Raw genomic sequence first — 15,976 nt, forward strand, 5'->3', positions numbered from 1 at the left:
CGTTTGGAGGATAGAGCACATAAAAATATTCAGACCGAGTTCCTGCCTTCAAGGAGTTTAAATTCTAATTGTGGCAATAAAATAAAAATATGAGCAAGCTTGCATAAAAGTACAATAACAATGACTTGAAAGTACTGGTGAGTGGAATTAATTAAGGAAAACTTATCAGCATTAGAATCAGTTAAATCTGTGGGCATGAAGTGAGAGTCACAGAATGCTCACCAAGGGATCAGCATGGGGCCAATTGTTTTGTACACATGGACTCATTTCATTTCCCTTGTGACCTTGTGACCTTGTGAACAAGGGCAATAGGAGTGAAGGAGGAGAAATGAAACTAGAGAAGAAGAGGGCAGGAGTCAGTGATGTGGGAGTTTCTCTACCTGCAAGAAACAGCAGGGAAAAGGGAAGAATCAGTGAGTAAAGGCTGCAATAATCAGAAGAAACCAAGAATGTTTTGAGTGAGAATGGAATATAGTTGAACCTGTGGGTATAACCTAGATTCAAAGAAGTTTGGATTGAGAGGTTCCTCAAAACCATGAGGACACATGACATATATTATGATGAATGAACAGGTGAGATAAAAAGCAAACATCAATATTCATAACTCTTTGGCTCTTAAGTCAGTTCAGATAGTGTTAACTTCATTTCTATGCCTTAAATGTTAATTTCTTCAAATATACTTAGTAAAACTATGCATGTAAAATTGTTTTTGCCATGATACAACTTTCTACTTTGTATATATGAGGTACCTTGTCAACAACCCCAGTCCACAACTTTTTTTTAATTTTTATTTTATATTAGAGTATAGCTGATTTACAATATTGTGTTAGTTTCAGGTATACAGCAAAGTGATTCAGTTATACATATACATATGTGTATTCTTTTTAAGATTCTTTTCCAGTGTAGGTTATTACAGAATATTGAGTACAGTTCTCTGTGCTATACAGTAGGTCTTTGTTGTATACCTATTTTATATATAGTAGTGTGTATATGTTAAGCCCAAACTCCTAATTTACCCCTCCCCCTGCCTTCCCCTTTGGTAACCATAGGATTGTTTTCTATATCTGTGAGTCTATTTCTGTTTTGTAAATAAATTCCTTTGTATCATTTTTTTAGATTCCACATGTAATTGATATCATATGATATTTGTCTTTCTCTGCCTGACTTCACTTAGTATGATCATCTCTAGGTCCATCCATGTTGCTGCAAATGGCATTATTTCATTCTTTTTTTATGGCTGAGTAATATTCCATTGTATATATGTACCACATCTTCTTTATCCATTCATCTTTTGATGGACATTTATGTTGCTTCCATGTCTTGGCTATTGTAAGCAGTGCTGCAATGAACATTGGGGTGCACATATCGTTTCGAATTACAGTTTTGTCTGGATATATGCCCAGGAGAGGGATTGCTGGGTCATATGGTAGTTCTATTCTTAGTTTTCTGAGGAACCTCCATACTGTTTTCCACAGTGGCTGCACCAACTTACGTTCCCACCAACAGTGTAGAAGGATTCCCTTTACTCCACACCCTCTCCAGCACTGAATAAAAAATTTAAATATGCCTAAGTACATAGGGACCTTCAGAATGTCACACCTGCTTAGAAAGCTGCTCCTCACACAGCTTGTAGAGCGTGAAAAACTTCCTGGCCAAAACAATGTTGTCAATGAAGCCGCAACTAGCCAACTTCACCCTGATGATAATCTGTCGGTCAGGCACCATCATGGCCACGGAGCGGAAGTTAATCTTCAAGTTTTCAGGGAGTTCCTGCCGCCCAGCATAGCCAGGATTCTATACAGAAAATAAAACCCAAGGATGAACGACACAGTCATGGGGTAACAAGCGCAACACATCAGCATGATATTAAAAGATTCATTATGCACACACAACAAATCTGGAATGACAACCAGAAAATTCATTTACATATCTCACTCTCCTTTTCACTGGAGAGACTAAGTCATGAGTTATTAATATGAGCTCTGTTTAACACCAAAGGTTTTCAAACAGGAGTGAAAATTACAATCCCAATTTCCATTCATGGAAAATAAGTGACATATGACCAGGGACATGTGTGAAAACTGTGGTAAGAAGGCTGAAGTTCAGTAGCTCTTCTTGTGGTTCCTTACCATAGTTAGAAAAAGCCCAAATTCAGGGTTCATAGTCACATTATCTCCATCAGTAAAAATAAAAGACTTTTTACGCTCCTTTTTACATGTCAGAATAATGGAAATCTGCTGGGCTGCAACGGAGAGAACTGGTAGGTCGATACGATTAAATTCATCAAAACAACCCCAGGATCCAGACTGAGCCAGTCCTTAGAACGGAAGTTAAATAGAAAATCCAATTAGTACATAATTTTGGAAAGTCAAAGAAAAAGAGCATTATGCAACTGCCAGGTCAAGCCACAGATAAGTTTGCTCAAACATAAAGTTGAACAAATAGATCATACATTAAATGCCTCCAAAATAACTCACAATGTGACCCTTTATCTGTAAACACCCAACCTGCAGGAATAAAGGAACATTACAAAGGCAAGTGATATTGACATTTGACCCACACAACACTGGTAAGATTCAGGTTTCCCAAAAAGTTTTACAAAGTTGGAAAATGACACTAAGATGTAGCCAATTGTTGAAAAATAAATCTTTTTTTTAAGCAAGGCAATGTTTTTGGTTTTTATTTATTTATTTATTTATTTTTGGCTGTGTTGGGTCTTCATTTCTGTGCGAGGGCTTTCTCTAGTTGCGGCAAGCGGGGGCCACTCTTCATCGCGGTGCGCGGGCCTCTCACTATCGCGGCCTCTCTTGTTGCGGAGCACAGGCTCCAGACGCGCAGGCTCAGTAATTGTGGCTCACGGGCCCAGTTGCCCCGCGGCATGTGGGATCCTCCCAGACCAGGGCTCGAACCCGTGTCCCCTGCATTGGCAGGCAGATTCTCAACCACTGCACCACAAGGGAAGCCCGAAAAATAAATCTTAACAAGATACTCCACCTTAGCTTAAATTTCTCATCAAATAAAAAAATATAACCCTCACCTTTAAAAATCCGTCCAAGTCCTCGGAAATCCATCTGGTCCGAACAATTGAAAACCACAACGTATTTCCCAAGACATCGTCCCATATCTTTGGTCGTTTCTGTTTTGCCTGTTCCTGCTGGTCCAGCGGGGGCTCCCCCCATGCTCATTCCCAGAGCTTGAGCCAACGTGATATAACACCTGGAGGGGTAGAGAAATCACTAGAACCACACCACTGGCATCTGGAAGATACTTCTGAGACATCACAGTGACATGATACAGGCACAAAATTGAAAAAAGGAAGATCCTGACCATCACCCCTACATAACCTTTCCAAAACTGCATCCTAAAATACACTTATCCTTATGGATATTAACATGTGTTGAGGAAAAAGGAGGGAGGGAGTGGTCTATGGTCAAATACGTTTGAAAACTCTTAAAAAGGTTCAACAGGATTTTTTATGATAATGTATATTCACAATCTCCAATTATGAAAAAGAGTACATAGCATTTCCAAAACTTATTTGGTAACTTTTTCACAGAAATCTACCAACATCTAAAGAAGAGTATTCTAGGAAACAGACCGGGGGCCATTATGTAGATTAATCCCCTTTTGTATCTAAGAGTCGATGATTTGATGAACTTGGAAACCAATGATCACGTGAGATTCAAATCACACATTGCTAAATAATCACACCTTAAATCTATTTCTGGGAGCATCTACTAAACCTGCAAATACCTTCCACTGTATCTTACACAATGATATTAACAAATAAAAGATTCTGGGGAGAGAATACAAGAATGCCTGTGAAGGAAAACAGCTGATAACTTGCTGATGAATTGATCAATTTCCCAGCATCGCTCAGTGCCGTAGAAGGAGGTAATCTATAATGTAATGCAGTTTAGGGTTGTCTTACGGCTAAACTCTAAAGCATTCATCTGGACTTGAAAAAATTTTTCGAAGAAAATAAAGTGATTATCCAGCATGAAGTGTGGGAATGAGATGTGAGCACACCCATCCGGAGGCGCCTAGGTTCTCAATTTTATTGGGTTTGGGTTCCCAAAAAGGCAGGTAAATGACTCAGCCCCAAATGCAAAAAATGAGCCTGGATTCAAAGAAGGAAATGTGGGTATAAAACCAGAAGGATGGCTGATCTCACTTTGATTCTGCCTTTTAACCCAAGGTCTTATCTTTCTTCTTGAACTCCTGTTATCCCTTGCACAGCAGTCTCTGTAATTACAGCTAACACGTCATAATAGCTCCACCTACACTATGGCACTTAAACCCCACTGAACCCTGCAGGGAAGCCACTTATTTTCACCGTTTTACAGATGAGGAGAGAGGCTCGCAGAGATGGGATAATTTTTCTCAGGGTCACGGCGGAGGGAGCAGAGATTCGAGCCAGTCTGTGTGGCCACAAGCTCTCACGCTGCCCAGCTCTAGGACTCATCCACACTCTCCCGGTAAGGAGTAAACCTCCAGGAACTCTGGCCACCCAGTTGCTCTGTCTTGCAAATCCTCCTTATCATAGGGTCATTTGGGTTTATATTTAAACTGAAGAAGTAGCAAGTTGTTAAGCTGCCAGAAAGAAATCATGCTATTTACATGAAAAAAGGGCAGCCATGCCCCGTGATTTATCCCTCACTTTCTCCAATAGGTGGGACTTCAGTCCAACTGACACCAAGCAGGACCCTGTGGGCCTCCTGGGCACAAAAGCCATTCTGTGTCCCCCTGTTTCTTGATTACAGGAAATAGGCTTCATTCAGCCTCCAAGACCTTCCCTGAGTTCCAAGGAGCAGGTTCAAACAGTTGCTAATTAGGGAAGGGAGGGGATGTAAGACAAGGGAGGAGCAGTCAAAAGAAACAATAGCACAGCCTTGGGGCAGGGTCCTGGTTCCCCACCACGGGATATTCATAACAGTATCTTTGAGCTGTTTTGCAGATACTGAAACCCCGGCCAGGTGGGAGAAGTTAACTGCATGCTGCCCACAAGCACGTAGACCCCGTTGAAACCAGAAGGTGGATGATGCTGACGCCCACTTACCTCCCCACCAACCAATCAGAAGATTGTCCACAGGCTTATCACGCCCTCTCTGAACCATTACTATAAAACTCCTCACTACCCGCTCCAGGTCGGGACACACAGTTTTGAGGGCACTAGCCCGTTGTGGCCCCCTTGACCTGGCAAAGCAATAAAGCTATGCTTTTGTACTTCATCCCAAACTCTGTCTCTGAGAATTAATTTGGTGTTGGGGTACAGAGGCCACTATGCTGGCACCCAAACCCTCTAGGACTTGCCTTTCAGAGACAAGCATGGATCTGCCAGAGCTTCTTCATGTACTTGTTGACATGATTCTCTCCAGAGCATTCTACATGTATGTGTACCTCACCCCCTCCCTTCTCTGCTTTCCTTTCCAGTCTCTGATGCTTTCCAAAATCTCATCCTTCATGAACGGGTTTGGACTTTATGTGATTTAGTGGCCTTTTAGCAGCTCTACTATACTTTCCTGCCTCCCCACTAGATGGCCATAAGCTCTCTGCTGTCAGGAACTACTTTTATTACCCCCAGCTATTTGCCTAACCCTTGTCACCTAGTATTCTGTGAACATTTGTTGAATAAATGGTTTGTGCTGGTCCAGCCATACACTTTTATCTGCTTCCTCCTGTCCCAATAGCTACTAGAGTTAGAGATGCAGAATGTGACCCTGGCACCAAATGAACAATGACCAACCCCATGACCCAGGGCTCATTAGCACGCAAGTATAGTATTAAGTATTCATAGTGATCTAGATGCATTTCACCACATGTAAACCAGAAGTGCTTTCAGTTTCTATTCCTAAACAGTATTGATTCTAAAATGCTGAAAAACTTGTCAAGACAACAGGGTATATGCATCAGAAAGTTAATTATCTTTGTTGAGAACTTGGATTAGTTATAGATTCTTTGATTATAGGACAGCCTTAAGGAGAAATGACAGGAAAGGTTGGTAAAGAATGTGTTATCAATGATTAACTCAATATTGAAAAAACAAACAACCCAATCAAAAAATGGACAGAAGATCAAAATAGACATTTTTCCAAAGAAGTCATACAGATGGCCAACAGGCACATGAAAAGATGCTCAATATCGCTAATTATTAGAGAAATGCAAATCAAAACTACAATGAGGTATCACCTCACATCAGTCAGAATGGCCACCATTAAAATGTCTACAAATAACAAATGCTGGAGAGGGTGTGGAGAAAAGGGAACCCTCCTGCACTGTTAGTGGGAATGTAAATTGGTGCAGCCACTATGGAAAATAGTATGGAGGTTCCTTAAAAAACTAAAAACAGAGTCACCATATGGTCCAGCAATCCCACTCCTGGGCATACATCCAGAAAAGACGAAAACTCTAATTCAAAAAGATATGTGCACCGCAATGTTCATAGCTGCAATATTTACAATAGCCAAGACACGGAAACAACCCAAGTGCCCATCAACAGATGATTGGCTTAAGAAGATGTGGTGTGTGTATATATACACACGCGCACACACAATGGACTATTACTCACTCACAAAAAAAAAAGAAAAGAAATAGTGCCACATGCAGCAATGTGGATGAACCTAGAGAATACTGGTGAAGTAAGTCAGAGAAAGACAAATGCTATATGATATCGCATATGTGGAATCTAAAAAAAAAATACAAATGAATATATATACAAAACAGAAACAGACTCACAAACGTAAAAAAAAACTTACAGTTACCAAGTAGGAGAGAGAGGGAGGGACAAATTAGGAATATGGGATTAGCAGATACACACTACTATACATAAAATAGATAAGTAACAAGGATTTACTGTATAGCACGGGGAATTATATTCAATATCTTATAATAACCTATAATGGAACATAATCTGAAAAAAAAATAACTGAAGCAATCTGCTGTACACTTGAAACTAACACAATATTGTAAATCAACTATACTTCAATTTAAAAAATTCTAGGGCTTCGCTGGTGGCGCAGTGGTTAAGAATCCGCCTGTCAATGCAGGGGACACGGGTTCGAGCCCTGGTCTGGGAAGATCCCACATGCCGCAGAGCAACTAAGCCCATGCGCCACAACTACTAAGCCTGTGCTCTAGAGCCCGTGAGCCACAACTCCTGAGCCTGTGTGCCGCAACTACTGAAGCCCATGTGCCTAGAGCCTGTGCTCCACAAGAGAAGCCACCGCAATGAGAAGCCGGCGCACCACAACGAACAGTAGCCCCCACTCACCGCAACTAGAGAAAGCCCACGTGCAGCAACGAAGACCCAACACAGCCAAAGATAAATAAATAGATAAAATTTTTAAAATAAAAAATAAAAAATTCTAAACATAAAAAAAACAAGAAAGAATGAAAAACAATAGTCATAGCAACATTATGAATGATGACTAACACTTACTCAGCGGCAGGCCCAGTGCTGGGTCCCTACCTCCATTACCTCTAGTCCACACAATGATTCCAGAAGAAGGGACTCAGAAAGGTTAGCCGTCTTGGCCAAGACCACACAGCCCAGTGGCCAAGACCCAGGTATAACTCACGGAAGCTGTGAGAATATGTCAGAGAAAGAACACACGGCGTGAGGCCTGTCTACGTTTTTTTTTTTTTTTTGGCCACACTGCGTGGCTTGTGGGATGTTAGTTCCCCAACTGGGGATCAAACCCAGGTCCTCTACAGTGAGAGCACAGAGTCCTAACCACTGGACCACCAGGGAATTCCCCTGTTTACATTTCTTATCCAGAAGAGGAGATGTCCCCATTAGTCTTCAATTTCTGCTGCCCTCAGTCTTAAGTGATAGCAGTACAGCAAGTCCCCTACATACGAACCTTAAAGTTGCGAACTTTCAAAGATGCGAACGTGCGTTCCATCAACATCAGGCATGAGTGGAATTGCAGCTCGCCCTCCATCTCCTATCGCTGACGATCCTTCAGTTCTACCATCTCCCACTTCCTCTCCCTCCTCCAGTCAGTAACTCTATTTGCCTGTTCACTCGATGCCAGCCCCTGGATGCCAGCTGTTGTACTGTACTTTTCAAGGTACTGTACTGTAAGATTAAACATGGTTTATTTTTTGTGTTTGTTTGTTTTTTACGTATTATTTGTGTGAAAAGTATTATAAATCTATTACAGTACAGTACTATATAGCCGATTGTGTTAGTTGGGTACCTAGGCTAACTTTGCTGGACTTACGAACAAATTGGACTTACGAACGTGCTCTCGGAATGGAACTCATTTGTATGTAGGGGACTTACTGTAGTAAGAAAGATTCCAGACTTCTCGACTTGCGCTCAGAAGTAGAAGGAAGGCCTGGTCATGAAAAATACCATGAGCTTTTAGAAAAAGGCACTATATGTTTTTAGCATATTTATTGACTATTTTATCATCTGAAATATCTGCAACTCCATCCAAATGATGTCACGTTTCCCAGAGACTATCGCTATCAACATTGTTGAATTTTCACAGGGCAGTCAGTGAAAAGCTAACAAGATGTCAAGGCCTCTGGCCTTTGTTTTATTCAAGTATTAATCTTAGTGAGGAATTATTTTGTAAAAAGGCAGCCAATCTTGCAATGCAATCCCAATGATCAGCAAAAAATGGTGACTCACTCCTCCCATAATCAACTTAGAGAAGAACAAACAAGTGAACATTTAGAGTGAAACAGGGGAAAACAAACTTTAGAATCACCTCCACTTACATACTTTGCTTTTAAAGTTCTCAAGGTTTTTGATACAGAAATATATACAAGATAATGAATACAGTGAAAAAAATCAAGTTGCAAAAAAGTTTGTATAACCTGATACCTATATGTGAAAGTTAAAAAGAATTTTGACATATAAGCATTTGAAATTTCTTAGAAAATAAACTACTAATCATTTTGAAAAGTAGAAAAATTTTCCCCTCATACTTTCAACTTCATATCTTTAGGTACTATTTAATTTTTTCACCACAAAGATATGACTTTGAAAATAAACATTTCTTCATTCATTTGGGAAATTTTATTTAGTACCGATTATGGAACAGAACTGTTCCTGGAGCAGTGAATAAATCACAGGAAGTCTATACCTGAAAGAGCTGATATCCTAAAGGAAGGAAATAGACTATTTAAAAGTAGAAAACAGGAAAAATAAAGCTGGTTAGGAGGGTTCAGGAGTGTGGGGCTTGCTGCTTCAAATGTGTCAGGTCCAAAGACCCATGTGCAATGACATTCAATCGGAGACCTGGAGAAGAGGAAGTGAGCTATGCCAGTATCGAAGGGAAAAGGGTTCCCGGTTAAGGCAACAGCAAGTGCAAGGGTCCTGAGGCAGCAGTGTGCTGAGACTGTTCAAGGAACAGCCAAGGAGCAAGTAGCTGGAGCTCAATGAGGAAGGAGAAAGAGTAGCAGGGATCAGATCATGGCAGGTCTTATAGGCCAATGTAAGGACACTGGCTTTTACTTTGGGTGAGATGGAAAGACAGTGGAGATCAAGGCAAAGGGATGACAGGATCTGACTTATATTCCAGTGTCTGAATTGAGAGGCAATGGCAGAAGCAGGAAACCAGATAAAAGACTATTGCAGTCATCCAGCCTAGACATTATGGCGGCTTGGACTAACATGATAACAGCAGAGGGGAGAAAAGTGGTCACATCCTAAGAGAGCTCTGAAAGTGGTGGTGACCAAACTTGATGATAGATTGGATAATAAAGTGAGAGAAAGAAAGGCATCAAGGATGCTCCAAGGATTTTGGCTTGAGCAGCTGAAGGATGGAATTGCCATTGGCCAAGCCAGAGAAGAGGGCAGTTTTGTGGGGGGAAAATCAAACATAAGTGTGAATTCCCAGTAAGCATCCAAGAAAACATGTCACATAGGCAAGTGAATGTATGTGTCTGGAGTTCAAGGGAGAAGCCCTGTCAGGGTGCAGAGATTGGGGAGTCCACATCGAGATGATATTTAAAGCCATGTGAGATCACCTGAGGAGTGAGTGATGGAGAAGAGCCTTGGTGCGTTCAGTGATTAGGGGTCAAGAAGATGAAGAGGAGCCAGTAGGAGATGGTCTGAAGGGACAGCCAGAACAAGAGGAACTAGGTGAATGTTGTGTCCTGGAAGCCACAGGAAGAAAGTGTATCAAAAAGGAGACAGCGATCACCTGTGCAAATGCCACTGACTAGTCAAGGAAGGTCAGAACTAGAAATGACCATTGGATTTAGCAACATGAGGCTCTGGGTGACTGCCCTACCGGGGGAAGAAAGTGTGACGTGCAGAATAATGGTCCCCCAAAGATATCCACATCCCAATCCCTGGAACTTGCAAATATGTTACCTTACACAGCTAAAGGGACTTTGCAGATGCAATTAATGTGAAAGGCCTTGAGATGGGGAGATTATCCTGGATTACGCAGTGGACCCCATCTAGTCTCATGAGTCCTTAAAAAAGGGGAAGAGGGAGGCGGAAGAGTGGGTCAGAGACATGAGACGGGAAAAGGAAAAGAGACTGGAAGCATGAAGGAGCCTCAACCCATGGTTGTGGCTGTGAAGATGAAGGAAGGGGCCACAAGCCAAGGAATACGGCAGCCTCCAGACGCTGGGAACAGCCCTCAGCTGACAGTCCGCAGGGAAGTGGGGACATAGGTCCTGCAACCACAAGAAAAAGAATTCTGCCAACAAACTAAAAAACAAAAAGCAGATTCTCCCCTAGAGACTCCAGGAGGGACCACAGTCCTGCTGACACCTGATGTTAGTCCAACAAGGTGTGCGCCACATTTCTGACGTATGCGACTGTGAAATAATTCATGTTGTTTAAGCTTCTAAACGTGTGGTCATTTGTTATGAAAGCAACAGAAAACTAATACATAGAACCTGAATGGTGTGAATTCAAGGTAAAATAGGTAGAAAAAACTGTGATTTTGAGGCGTTTTGATGGGAGTACAGAAATGGGAGGGAAACTAGAGGATTCACGGTAGGATTTCCTTTCTGGAAGCCATTATAGCACATTGTACGTTGATGAGAATGATCCAGTGGAAAGTGAAAATTGATGATGCTCCCAGAGAGAAAATAACTGTTTCAGTGGAAGGTGTTGGCTTTGGATGGCAGCACAAAATCCATCCCTGAAACCAGGAGAGAAAGTGGACAGCATAAGGATAGGGGGCTTGGTTGGCAGACATGATGGTGGGGAATGAGCGCAGGTCCTCTCCTGTGGTAGCATCTATCTTCTCAGTAAAACAGGAAATGGGGCCTTCGGTCGAGAGAGGAAGGGAGGAGAATGCTTGAGGTTTGAAAGGAGGGAAGGTGTGAAATAGCTGTTACAAGTGTTTCAAGGAATTCTCCACATTTTGTCATTATTCACCTCTGCACTTCAAAACAAAGAGAACTCCAAAAAAACATCTAAAAGCATCCAGTAGAAACCATCTTTTGTAGAAAATAAACGTATGGTTACCAGGGCATATGGGGGGGAGGGATAACTTGGGAGATTGGGATTGATATACACACACTACTACTGACATATATAAAATAGATAACTAATAAGAACCTAGTGTGTAGCACGGGGAAGTCTACTCAGTACTCTGTAACGGCCTATATGGAAAAGAATCTAAAAAAAGAGTGGATATATGTATATGTACAACTAATTCACTTTGCTGTACACCTGAAACTAACATCTGTAAATCAACTATACTCCAATAAAAATTTAAAAAAAAAATCATCTTTAATGAGACATAAGAAGGAATATGGAGTGTATGAAGACAAAGAAAATGTGAGGAGAAAAGGACAGTAAAATCTTCTGCTACTCCTCAATCCTCAGGTAAAAGTGAGCATTTCATTCAGTATCACAACTGAGCCAAAGGCAAAATCTCACAGACGGGGCTATTACGTCAAACTTTTACACTTTGTCCGATAATATTTTCAATCTAATAGCCCAGGGGTTCATCCTGTGAAAATGACTGATATTCAGCTTTAGCTTCTCCTTAGGCCCAATGTTGATTTTAACACTCAGCCATTTTGTCCAACATAAGTATTCAAAGCATCCCTGAACAGCACATATACAATTAACTGATGCCACAAAGCTCAAATTAAACTAAGTGAATTACAGGCTATTAGCCATGGAGGAAGGACCCCTGGAGATAACCTAGTATGTCTTACAGATGAGGAAACTGAGTCCAGGGAAATTGCATGGCGGCTCTGGCTAACACAGTTGGTAAATAACAGGCAGAGGGCAGGACAGGTCAATGTCCACTCCATCACGGTTCACCAATGTTCATACTCAATTTCCTTCCTGCTAAAAAACCACCTTTATTGTCTCTGTAATGACAATAAGTGCCACAGTCCCCTAAAGCAGCCCTCAAAGCCCACGGTGATTTGAACCTATTGATACATAGCGATTAATTCGCTTTTTTCCCATTTGATGTCCACGGAGGTCATTTAAACTTAGACTCTGTAAGACTGAAGGCAAAGGAAGCAAAGTCTGTTTTAGTCACAAACCTACTAAATCCCATGTGGAGACATGTGTGTAAAGCTAAACATACCGAATGTCGAAGACTTTAATATAAAAGAGCCTGTAAACCCTAAAGAGACCGTCAGCCAAAATCCCTTGAGCACCTGGAGAGAATTAGAAGGTTGGGGGTGGAGGAGAGAGAGGTTGAGGAGTCACAGAACCCTTCCATCACCTGTCTGTGAGGGGAGTTATAACAAGCCTGTCAGTGCAGCCTAAAAACTCATTCTGGTATATGAACGGCACATCTGTGATGTGAATCATCATCTTGTCAGAATCTTCGTTAAAATAAAATCTGCACTGTTTCAGCCACTCAAAGTCTGTAGGGCTCTTGATATGCATGTGACACTGAAATGCAAAAGGTATGTGTTAAAACTGAGATGAGAACCGCTTATTAACTATACACATTAGCATTCAGGTAGATCATAATGTGAAGTTAATGGAACGCAAAGACAGCCCAACTAATTGGGAGATGTCAACTACATCACCATCCAACCCATTCATTTATTGATCAGCAAAAAAAGATACTTTCAAAGATATGAGAAAAGGAGAAGTCAAGAGAAACTCCTAATTGTGCCCCTCAATTTAAATAACGTGATCTATTTTAAGAGGAAGGCGTTCATTTCTTAAATTTCACCCTTAAATGTCCAATACCACAGTCTTAACCATGAAATACAACCTATGAAAAAACACATTTGGCTTACAAAGATAGAACTAAACAATCTCATTAGGAAAGAAAAAGTCATCTCTTATGATTATGATAAAGTCCATTCTTGGGTTTGTTTTTTTTTAATCCGTTAATTACCCTTCCTAGGATTTGCAGCGAGCCAAAATTTCTAACATCTAAATGGCAGGTTATTGCCCAGCAATGCTTTTGTCTGAATATTTTTAACCAAAATTTTAAGCTACTTTAACCATTTTTCTTTGACAAATAAGAAATCTAAAATTACCCTGAGCTCTTTATTTCTCATTGAGGCAAACAGTGTGCTTAACTATTAAGAGAGGAGATCAGCACATAACAGTTTGAATGCGTTGCCTTTATTTCCATTACATCAGAACCAATCTTTCATAATCTTTTTTAAATAATGGGGTGAGACACGATCCAGAAAATTATTATGAAAATAAGAGCTTCATGCCTGTTATCTAATGTTGTATTTTATAGTAGAGGACAAATTTCATTTCTTTTCACATTTCCTATTTTCTATAGCTATGAAACTCTCTTTTCCATCCCTGTTCTTTCTTTAGAGGCAAAATCCACATGTCTCCTGAATGTCACAAACTATATTAGGAAAGACCATTTGCAATCAATGACATAAAATGTAGCATAACTTGTTAAGTATGTGATTTATGAAGAGCCTTAAAGGTACTAACCAGTTCTACTAGCAATATCACTTATTATTTCTGTAGCAAGAAACTGGTCATCTTCAATTTAATAATCAAAAGGAGCACAAGACAAATAAAAGCTTTTCAGGATGCTACATGACATTTCAGCATTAAAAATGATTACATAAAGAATTTTAAAATAAAGCCTAATTGCCTCCATAACACCTTAGCCGAGATCATTGGAAAACAGCTGAAATTTCAGCTAAAGACTGAAAAGAAAGTCTGACAAACAATCTCTCATCATGAAGATGCTTCTTTGCCTGAATTTTATCTTTTCTTTGAATTCATTCAAACTATTCCCAGTGGGTAAACAAAGATAGTTACTAGTATTTGCTTTTCTGTATATACCACAGCATTTGTAAAGCATTTACCAGGTCATCAAAGATATCTCTTTGGTGCACATGAATAGTAATCAAAGTCTCATATTTAACTCGTTCCACGGAACTCAGATCCTTGGTTGTCATGTCTATCAATGTGTTCAGTAGCTCCAGGAAAGACTGATTGGTTTTCTGCATGATTTTTTTATCAAACTTGGCATTTCTAAGAGCCTCTTCTGAATCCCGTGTCCATATCATTTGAATTCCTAATAATCCAACCTTATGGAAATAAAAAAGGCTTTATGAGTGCGTATGGCATATGAATATATTTAAATAGAAATCACAATATAGTAAACAGCTGTGATTATTATGCAAATGTCAGGCCATCCTTGATTACATCAACTTGATGGGTTGTTTCAAAACCTATGGAGACTCTATTCATATTGTTTACCTGACAATTAAGTATATTCAGCCTCATGACATGTCTACAGTTTTTTTCTTCTCATTTTAAGTCATATTTCTCCCTAAATAGATTTTTAAGTTACTGGTAGGGAAAGAATACATCTTAAACCTACTTTCCCCAAACTAACACAGGGTTTACACATAGTAGACACAAAATCTCTATTGATCACATGACTAAGAAAACATCATTTTCTGTATTTTATTGCTGAAACATATTTCTCATTTTTCTGGTAAAACACACTCAGTACATTTTATGATTTATGTACTGAAGAGATTCAGTAGGAAAAAAATATTTTAAGTTAAAGAAAACATATCAAATATCTCAATAGCACAAATATATATATATTTATAAATATGTATGTATAGATACAGATATATAACACCAAATAATCCATAGTTGAAATCTTTAAGCTTATCTATATTTAACAAATCCTAATGAAAATCTTAATATTGGTCTAGAGTTAAATTATAGGCAGTTGTGTAGTTTACAATAGACAATATCTGAGATCTAAAATGACTATTCTATAAAAAATACTTTCCAATTTCAATACACTGACCTGAGCAGGGAAGGAAGAAAGAAATTCAATCAGTTGGAAACCTGTTTCTTGAATATTTGCAGCTGCCTGGCGAATCACAAGATGTAATGAGGCCTGAGATTCCTCCAAGAGAGAATTAAGCCAAACTTCCACATTGCCCTCTGCCATCACGGGTTTATCCAATTCAATCGTCTCACCCTCTCGAGAGGAAACTGACAGAATGCGATCATAGATCTGTGTTAGAAGCCGAAAAAGAAGCTATATTTACACAAAGAATTGAATTCCTCCATTGCCCTCTTGTCAATGTTATCCTTCCTGTAGAAAGTTAAGCCACATTTTATAAAATAAAAGGCAAAGTATGATACAAAATCAATTCCAAAACAATTTTTTAAAAAGCTATCCATGAAATCGAAAAGGGAATACTAAATCAATTTCAAATAGTCTATACCGGAGAGGGGAAAACTTGTTTTTGAAGAGAAATGTTCAATACAAATGTGATAATCAAAAAAATTTCTAAAGTTTCCCAAGATGAAATAGGACTCTCTAAGCCCCTGTCATCCACACCACGAGATTATCAAGTTGACATTAGCAATGACCTGGTCAAAATGATCAATGCAAACATCTCACAAGGTAATTCCAGTTCTATACGAAACACTGCTCTTTACAGGAGCTGCTGGCTGCACATAATATATTCTAATGCAAACCCAGCTCCTAGTCTGGTCATTTCACTTCAATTTCCATGCAGTATGGCATAATGAGAATATGTGGAGTATTTGGAATTC

The 15,976-nt window shown here is 39.8% G+C and overlaps 1 protein-coding gene across 10 annotated transcripts in view; it reads right to left on the bottom strand.

The window, feature by feature from the left end:
- Nucleotides 1-15,976, bottom strand: part of DNAH5 (dynein axonemal heavy chain 5) — a 323,695-nt gene that overhangs the window by 120,098 nt on the left and 187,621 nt on the right. For all 10 annotated transcript variants that reach the window (XM_082382596.1, XM_082382595.1, XM_082382592.1 and 7 more), the window contains 6 exons: nt 15,216-15,428; nt 14,251-14,475; nt 12,672-12,844; nt 3,038-3,216; nt 2,130-2,317; nt 1,600-1,794 (listed from right to left, as the gene is read on the bottom strand). In XM_082382596.1, the coding sequence (XP_082238722.1) occupies nt 1,600-1,794; nt 2,130-2,317; nt 3,038-3,216; nt 12,672-12,844; nt 14,251-14,475; nt 15,216-15,428 (1,173 nt within the window). The remainder of the gene's footprint in view (nt 1-1,599; nt 1,795-2,129; nt 2,318-3,037; nt 3,217-12,671; nt 12,845-14,250; nt 14,476-15,215; nt 15,429-15,976) is intronic.

Source organism: Balaenoptera borealis (genome assembly GCF_965194805.1).
Source record: "Balaenoptera borealis genome assembly, chromosome: 2".
In the NCBI taxonomy this organism is placed as follows: domain Eukaryota; kingdom Metazoa; phylum Chordata; class Mammalia; order Artiodactyla; family Balaenopteridae; genus Balaenoptera; species Balaenoptera borealis.